The 8862-nt window shown below is 34.2% G+C and overlaps 1 protein-coding gene across 3 annotated transcripts; it reads left to right on the top strand.

Moving 5' to 3' along the window:
- The first annotated feature begins 414 nt into the window (after window positions 1–414).
- Window positions 415–5199, top strand: LOC145581850 (SAGA-associated factor 11-like). 3 transcript variants are annotated; one of them, XM_081638878.1, is made up of 4 exons: window positions 415–513; window positions 866–939; window positions 4091–4402; window positions 4545–5199. In XM_081638878.1, exons 2-4 carry the CDS (start codon window positions 895–897, stop codon window positions 4725–4727), a joined length of 540 nt encoding a protein of 179 aa, XP_081495004.1. In that variant the 5' UTR covers window positions 415–513; window positions 866–894; the 3' UTR covers window positions 4728–5199. The 3 variants fall into 3 exon arrangements, with proteins under 3 accessions (XP_081495004.1, XP_081495005.1, XP_081495006.1); XM_081638879.1 differs by having other exon boundaries at window positions 419–499; XM_081638880.1 differs by having other exon boundaries at window positions 438–503.
- Window positions 5200–8862: the final 3663 nt, after the last annotated feature.

The following is an 8862-nucleotide window of genomic DNA, read 5'->3' as shown; positions in this document are numbered from 1 at the left end:
AGGGAGCTAAGAAAAAGGTTGGAAAATTACCCAACAACGGGCTGCAAGTAGAGAAAATGAGGAGTCAGCGCCTGAAACTTTGAGTCAATGCCGGAAAAGAGGGGAGAGATTTCATCAAACGAAAAAAGTGATCGTGGCGGTTTTTTTTAACAAAGATCCTTTTAAAATGTTTTTTCTCGTAAAATGAGGCATTTAAAAAGTTTTTTTTGACAAATTTTCCAAAATTTTATGTATAATTTTAAGCAAAAAACCGGTCCGGTCTAAGATCGTTTTTATAAGATTTTGGACCAAACCGAACCGAAAAAATGTCTAAACCCAAAACCGGTCTGATTGTCCGGGTCGGTTCTTTTTCCCGGCCCGGACCAAATTTTGAACACTCCCAGTTGGCTGTGCAATTGATGCAAAAAGTTGCAGTATTGCCAAGCTGCCACAGAGGCTGAGGGACTCTAGACCGCACGCCTGCTCCTCCGCGCAATCGGCTTGCCGTCTTGTATTCTTCGTAAGTAAGTCGACGTTTTTCTCTCTCCTACTTTGTTTAATCATCAAGTTTTAATGATTGATTTATACCAATTTTATCTCTGATCATCACACATTCAAATTCAATCATCTTCATAAAATTTCATCTCAATTCAATTCGTTTGTCGATTTCTCCTATCTTCATAATTATTTTTTGTATTTTTAAGTTTTGATTTCGAGAAGTATAAACAACTGATTTGATTGTACCAATTATTTCTGAGGGTTTTGCAATTTTGTAATTAATTGTGTTGAATTATCTTGTTGTTGTTTATAATTCTTAATTTTGTTGGTTATATAATCCAAGAAATTTAAATATATGATGTTGTGATTCTGTTGAAATTGAAATCAGGTGCCTGTTACCTGCAATTAGTTGTAGCAATGTCAGTGCCTAATGAAGATAGTTCATCTTCATCAAACTCTCAGGTACTTAGCCGATTTCTGTCTTGCGCCGTTACAATTTTCTTGTGGTTTTTGGCTTATAATTTGATTTTAGTTATAAGTTATAATTGTGATCTGATCACCAACAGAATAGACAAATCAGTCACTTGTTTTCGAGGCTAAAACGAATCGTTGGTGGATCGGTTGGTTATTGGTTATAGCGTATGGATGGAAATAGGAATACAAATTGACATAAAGTACAATTGGCATGTTGTTTAATGGTATAGGGATTACTAGAAGACTAGTATGCTGTAATTGAAAAGGAAGAGGGAAGTGTTATCGATGGATTGTTAGTAAATCCGTAATTGGTTCCCAATCTATTCTCACTACAACCCAAACACAGAAACGGGAATTGTCTAGTGTCCAACGTTGGGCCGACACTTTGCAGTTCTAAAGAGTTTGTCTGATGTATCTGCACCTCTGCATTTCCCTCTATATGTACAAAGCTCAAACAAAGCACATTACTTCATATTTTGGAACTGCTCCTTTTCTTAAATTTTACTACTCCGTAATAACTTAACCACTTAGATAGGTATAATAGACTAACCTTGGGAGGGGAGGGACACTATTGGCATCGTAGTGTATTTCAGTTACGAGGGAGCTTGGGGAATAAGTTGAGGAGTTTACACAAAGAGGGAGGAAATTAAGTAAAACATTATTATATAGGGTGGAGATCAGTGTGAAAAATAAGCAGAATATTTTGAGTGGTTGCTTAGAATTGGGAGTGTTCAGTTGCTTGAAAAATTGGGATTGTAAACCCCATTTGATGATTTTGTTTCTATGAATTTCAGTTACTACTTCTATCAACTTTCCCTCTAATTCTCTTCGCCTATCTCATTTTTATTTTCTGAATTTTCCATTCTACTATAGATTGAACAACCCCCCCCCCCCCCCTCTTTCTCTCTTCCACCCGCCTGTCCCGTTTGTATAGATAATATTTATCCTCCTGAGCTTGATTGCTACCAGAATTCTTATCAGCCTCAAATTCCTAATTTTTAATGGATACTACTGTAAGGGAAAGCAACCTTATTCTTGATCATTGGAAAAGGTAGAGGGATAAAAAGAATACATGTAGGTTGCTCACCTCAAATGTGTTAACAAGTCTTTTTCTCTGCTAACTTTTATTGAGATGCTACTATCTTCTATAACATACCTGCAAGTGATATCTCACTGCACCCAAGGTAGACAATGTGTCTTGAGTGAAAGTTTCATGTCCAGCTGCAAGTAGCAAACTATTGATGAAACATCTCTGAATTCCATTCTTGTGCCAAGGGGCTAGGCTAGGCCCTTGCTAGCTCTCGTCCTATGCCTTATTTATTTTTCCAGGAACATTGGACAAATCACTATTTGGATGTATTATGATTCTCTAAGCTTGCTTGAGGATCAAAGCTTGATCGAAGACTCCTATCCCTTTATAACGAGTCTCTGACACAAACATTAGGGAATATCATTGCAGAAATAGGCTGATAACAATGCTATTTATGTTCACTAAGTTTCATTAGCTATCCCTGTTCCACCAACAATGCAATAAAAAATCGGTAGAACTTAGACAGAACATCGGTGAAAACAGACAAAAGAACCATAGAGATTATCTATAATTTTATAGCTGGTGAAAGGTAAGAGCACTGCAAATCTGCAATACTCTAATTTTTTTTGAACCTTTTCTGCCAAATCAATGTAATTGAACCTCTTTGTTCTGTTTCCCAATGTCAAATAATGGGGCAGAGACCAAAATTCTTTGAAAGCCGACCTATACATAGAACTTAAAATGTTATATTTTGGGCTTACTACTTTACTAGGATCAAAGATATCCTCGTATTGATCAACCCTCACAAAGCTTCACTATATGTATTGATTATATTCAAAGTGACCATTGGGCTATTGTAGGAAATAAATTAGATGAATAGTTTCTCCATAAATGACTCAAATTCTTGCACCTATCAAAGGTATAGTTTATGAAGGAGGAAATATTTCTGTAGAAGCTGCACAGGTTTTATGTTGAATTCAACCTTGATGGTTAATTGCTGATGTCTTGTTGTGAAAGAGGCACTTGATTGAGGTTAAAGGTCTTTGAATTAAAGAACTTGTATGGTACTTCCTTGCTTAAAATTGATGAGCCCATGAATTATGGACTTTGCTTTGAAATATGGATAGTGCTGAATGGTGGTATCTGGTCATCTCTGTAATCAAAGTGCGCTTGTTGCATCAGGGATGATGTTGATTGATGAGAGCATATCTATCATGTTTTATATATCTGTAGGTTTGTAGGAGCCTGGCTAATCAAGCAAGAGATAGTGGTCTGGTTCAAGATGAAAAATTGTTGCTGCAATTTATAGGAAAGAGTGATTAGTGAAAAAGATGGGGCAACAGAAAGACTTCTGCTGCTGATACTGTAAAAAAATTACTACCAAGATAATTGAGTGTTTGCTTCCTTTTTTTGTGTTGAGGGGTAGGGGTGGGGATGGGGTTTGAGGTGTTACTGTAGCAACATGAGCAAACGTGTTTTGACAGCTTTGGGTAGCATTGCATTTTGGGTTGATTTACATCATTTTATGAAATCAGACCCAGGAAGGTTAGCATGTGTCTAAATCTATCTAGCATTGCATTTTGGGTTGATTTGCAGCCTTCTGTGACATACCCGTCAAGGTTTTTATGTATCTGATTCTATGATCTGCGTACAGATCTGTAACACGGAGCTTTTGGGTTGTTTTTTTCTTTTCCAAATTTAGTTAAAATGCTGAGGTTGTTTCTTTGTACTATACACAATAAATTTCAATTTTTATTTTAATTGATGTTTGATAATATCTGACGCAAGCTAATAAACAAAGAAAGTATTCATTCACTGATGCTTCAGTGATCTAGGATCTTTATTTACTTGTTCAAGGTTTTAGTGATGTCTAGAGGTCGACTTTGGAGCCAGATATAAGTATATAACATGTATTGAATATGAACTTACGACATTGGCTCTGCAGTGGATCAGAGATTTTGAACACGAGATGGATGTAATATATTAACTTTTTTTAAGTTGACCACTCGTATGCTGACCATTCATGATAGCTGAACCTGTGTTTTATATCTTGTTTGTTACATGCATACTGTGTTTTAATTGCTGAATGTATGAGGTTTGTGCTTGCAGCTTCCATCACAATTATTTGGTGACCTCTTGGATTCAATCATTGTTGATGTTGCATCAGAGTGTCACCGTATTGCAAGGCTTGGACTTGATCGGAATTTAGAAGAAGAGGAAGAAGAATTGAAGTTGTCAGTACAAGCCAGGGCAAAGGTTGCTGATTCAAGTAATAGTGGCGAAGTAAATGGAAAGCACGTAGTGGACATATTTGGACAAACTCACCCAACTGTAGCAAACGACGTATTTGATTGCATGAACTGTGGGAGATCTGTTACGGCTGGAAGATTTGCACCACATTTGGAGAAATGCATGGGAAAGGTAATTTGAAACTATAATATATACTGTAATTCCTAGTAAAGATGTGGAAATTTATATTGTAAGAAACTGTTTTGCTCTTCAACAATTTGTTTTCTTTTAGCTGATCATTTGTCTGAATCTATTAAACCTATCTTTGTTACAGGGTAGAAAGGCCCGTCTTAAAGTTACCAGAAGTAGTACTGTGGCACAGAATCGATACACTCGAAGCAGCCCAGTTCCTGTGTATTCCCCTTATTCAAATTTCCCAGCCACAAATCGGTTATCAAATGGATCGCCTGGTGGTGCAGGTGATGAATTCCTCAACGGCACAGCTGAAGATCCTTGAGAACTGAATTAAAAAAAAAAAAAAAAACAAAACAAAATTGATGTGGCAGACCAAGACTATATATGCAAGGCTTGTACAACTTCGTTGGCTGCCATAGACTGCAGGGTCTGCAGCTCAGGGTATGTAGTTTACATGCAAGTAGTCGCAGGTATATTTTTTCTGAAATGCATGACAGCATGAGTAAACTGGACCAACTCCTTCGTTGGATGTTAGATGAACAGCTACAGATATAACTATATAAGTTCCTTTCACATCAATGGGATGTAATGCCATTGGACGAAATTGAGATACGAACAGGTCATATGGATTGTGATTGGTTCAGGCTAGATTCGATTGAAAAATCATGTAGTTTAGGTCATTTTAATCTGGATCACATAAGGTCAATGGTTTTCAATCACAAAACTTCCTCATCTTATTATAGGTTATCTTCTCCTAATTATTAGTTGAAGCTTATTATTTTTATTGATTCGTATGTTAAGGTCATTTAATTTATATGATATTTGTTGTTAAAATTTTGATATATCTGCATGAAATTGCTGAAATATAATATTGTGTCTTTTTTTGGAAAATTAACAATTTTACATGCTATTCTGCCAAGGAAGGGAGTCATACTCACAAGCCAATTCAGCTAGACGATCTTGAACATCTGAAATTCCCAAGTTTAGTATGAACTAGTGAGTGCATCAGTTTAATTTAATTCTTAGTGTACGATATCGTAAGAATCCATTTCATGAATTTTTTTTCATAAAATTTGCCGCATTTGTAAATTATTACTCGTATTAATTACAACATGCTGCTAATATGTATCTTATTGGCAATTATTATTAAATCAATGGTTTATATGTAGACGACACTTGCTAGAATAATCACTAAATTTGGGAAGTTACAGAGATTAATTAGATAATGCGCTTAGTTAATACTGATGATCGAGTTTGTTACGTAGAGAATTTGCTTACTAGTAGTATGATCTGTGTAAGTATAAATAACATTGCATACATGCAGAATTGAACTCATATACTTCAATTTTTTCCATTGAATTAGCAAAAGAATTCATAATTTTTATATTTGATCTTCATTTCACAATTAAGGCAATATCTTGTTACATTAACGGCCATGGCATCAACTCAAACTTACGGGCATCAAGGCCGCTTTCCTCGATCATTGCTAACATTCTTGAGACTACTGATAACATGGTAAATTAAGTTCTTTTACTCGTTTTTTTTTTTTTTTTTTTTTTTTTTTTTTTTTTTTTTTTTTGAGGAAACATGGTAAAATAAGTTTAATGCAATGGGTTGATACTAATATTGCTTTTACTCATATAACTCATAAATAACTAATTAAATACTCTATGATCAATTATTTATTTTTTTATCTATTGTTCTTGGATTATTAGTAATATGGAATTTTCACCATATGCCTTTGAGTTTTTTGTTTATTCACCATATATCCCTGAACTTTTTTAAATTCATCATATACCCCTGAATTTTCACAAAAATACACCATATACCCTTAATGGCTAATGATTGTTAATTTCGTCAATCATTAGGGTTAATTATGAACCAAAACCATCCTACATACGTTCCCCAACCCCCAAAACTACCCACATTCCTTTTTCCTATCCCCAAAATCACCCTAATTTTCCTTTTCTCATCCTCAAAATCAATCATACGGATATGATTATGGAGATTTGGAGTGGTTTCGGGGGCTGGAGAAAGGAGATGAGTGGTTTTGGGGATGAGGGAGAGAAATATAAGGTGGTTTCGATGTATAATTAACCAAATTTCACTCATTTTATTTTCATTAGGGGTATATGATGAATTTTTGTAACAACTTAGGGATGTATGGTGAATTTGAAAATTTTCATGAATATATGGTGAATAAACAAAAAACTCAGGGGTATACGGTAAAAAAACCGTTAATTTTAATATACAATATTAATAAATAACTTCGTATATAGAATCGTTGTGTAGTTTATATATTTTCTAGTCAAACAATCCTGATATGTTATGAAATTTAAATTAAAATTAGTTTATTGAAAATTAATTAGTTCGGTATCTACAGGTAATCCTTATAACTTTAAATTTATACAGCTTAAGTTAAATTTATTTATTCGATACAAATAGAGTTCATAAATTCACCATAATCATTTTATTTGACATAGCTATAGTATTAGGAAAATAATGAATTATGAACCATTTTTAAGTATACGAGAGGTCATAAACTCATAAGTATACATATGTCTTGTGTTAGAAACATGAACAATACAAATTGAAGTATACGAGATAATTATTTTCCTAATTAATATCTTTTCTATACTACACATTTCTTATTTATAATATACTCTGAAAAAAAAGCTACACATATAACTATTGTATGTGAGTCCTACTCCGAATTTATTCCATGGCATGAAAAAATGTGAAAGAAAGTGTGATGGAGAAAAAAAAAAAAAAGGATTTTTCAAGTTTTTTGGGTCTTTAAAATGAGGGGTCCTGTGTTGATGGCTTTCTGGCATTTCCTTATCAACGGACCTAGATTTATGACATCATATTGAGGCAAAAATATTATTTTTTATTAAGAAATCACAAAAATATAGCTTAATGAATGTTATTAAGTTGATAAAATAGAGGTTAAATTAATTTTATTTGACATACTTCGTATATATCTTGACATCTTGTATTAGATACTTGAATTATACAATTTTTTTTTTTCCAAGTTACAATAAAAAGTCATTATATCTTTCGATAAATAAATGTTTATAATCTAGTTAGTTTATTAGGGGGTATTACACTAGTTGCATTGAAATTTAATTAGTTCATTGATACTTAATTCATGTTCGTGCACAATCTAGGCACCTTGCATCCTTGCCGGTAGTCTATGGAAAAAAAGAAGGCCCAAAGAATATCCCCGAGCTCATGGGAAATAATGTTGTAGCCATTTCTGTAGCAATTTTTATTGTTGTAATCGTAGTAATAGCTTATTTTTGTCGTTATTATTATTTAGTTGGACATAGACATTATGTCCAACGTAAATTATCCGTAGAAATATATAGGAGGTTTCCATTAGATATATACTCAGTAGATAGGCAGACAGAATTTATTAACGAAGATTGTGCCATATGTATTTATCCGTTTGAAGATGGAGAATTGCTTCGGATTCTTCCAACGTGCAGACACAACTTCCACTGCCATTGCATTGACGATTGGTTTTCAAAACGTGACTGCCGATGCCCTAATTGTAAATATGATTATTCCAAGGGAAAATATTGTACACTAGAGTATATTAGATTTTTTCTTTTTGGATCATAATTCCTGTTGTACTAGTTAAATTGTAATACAACGATTTTGTTTGATTACATTATTGCGTCAAATATTTATAAATCATATGAAAGACAGTCATTTTTTGTATAGTGATTGGGCTTTTTCATATTGTCCCCTTCAAATTTAGTGGTGGCATGGAACGTGATCATGAAAATTAGTAGCTAAATGAGGTTGACATTGGGGAAAAGGGTAAAATAAAGAAAGTCATGCCTCGACATTTTCTTTCTCTTGATTTTTCTTGATAATTCTGCAACATTTATCTAATGTATCCGCAATACTTACCTAACAATCTAACATACCTATATGCTTCTCGTCCTCCGAAAAAAAAAAAAAAAACTTATATATTTAGTAGTCACTTAAATTAAGGGTCATTTGATTTGCACGGGTAAACGAAATAAATGAACAAAGGGATTGAAAGAGAAAGGAATAAAAAATAACTTTTTTTTTTAAAAAAAAAAAACCTTTACATTTACTATGTTGTTGGTTTTAAAAAAAAAAAAAAAAAAAAAAAAAAAAAAAAAAAAAAAGTCACTAGTCCCACCATCACGCCACCACACAGCCACCTATTTCCTCTACTTTCCACCTTCTCCAGGCACCACTCGCCACCCCTCCCCCACCACTTGTCACCCCTCACTGAGTCACCGCACCTCCCCCCACCCCTCGTCACCACTCCCTTCCCCTGAACAACATCCCCCACCATACCCCCGTACCTAGAAATAATAAACCCCTCCCCCTCCCTAAAAAAACCATCGGTTGCCCTTCACCCCACCCTCGAAACCCTAGTGTTTATTATTTCTAGGGGTTGGGGGGTGTTTTTC

The sequence above is a fragment of the Chenopodium album genome, chromosome 15 (genome assembly GCF_948465745.1).
Source record: "Chenopodium album chromosome 15, dcCheAlbu1.1, whole genome shotgun sequence".
Lineage (NCBI taxonomy): Eukaryota > Viridiplantae > Streptophyta > Magnoliopsida > Caryophyllales > Amaranthaceae > Chenopodium > Chenopodium album.
Note: the sequence above shows the minus strand (reverse complement) of the source record. Positions and strands in the feature narration are given on the sequence as shown.

Bases quoted from the DNA above. Each gene is read 5' to 3' on its own strand.
- LOC145581850 (XM_081638878.1), top strand. From the start codon at position 895: ATGTCAGTGCCTAATGAAGATAGTTCATCTTCATCAAACTCTCAG. The intron at 940-4,090 runs GTACTTAGCCGA...TTGTGCTTGCAG, and splicing joins CATCTTCATCAAACTCTCAG to CTTCCATCACAATTATTTGG. The intron at 4,403-4,544 runs GTAATTTGAAAC...TCTTTGTTACAG, and splicing joins TGGAGAAATGCATGGGAAAG to GGTAGAAAGGCCCGTCTTAA.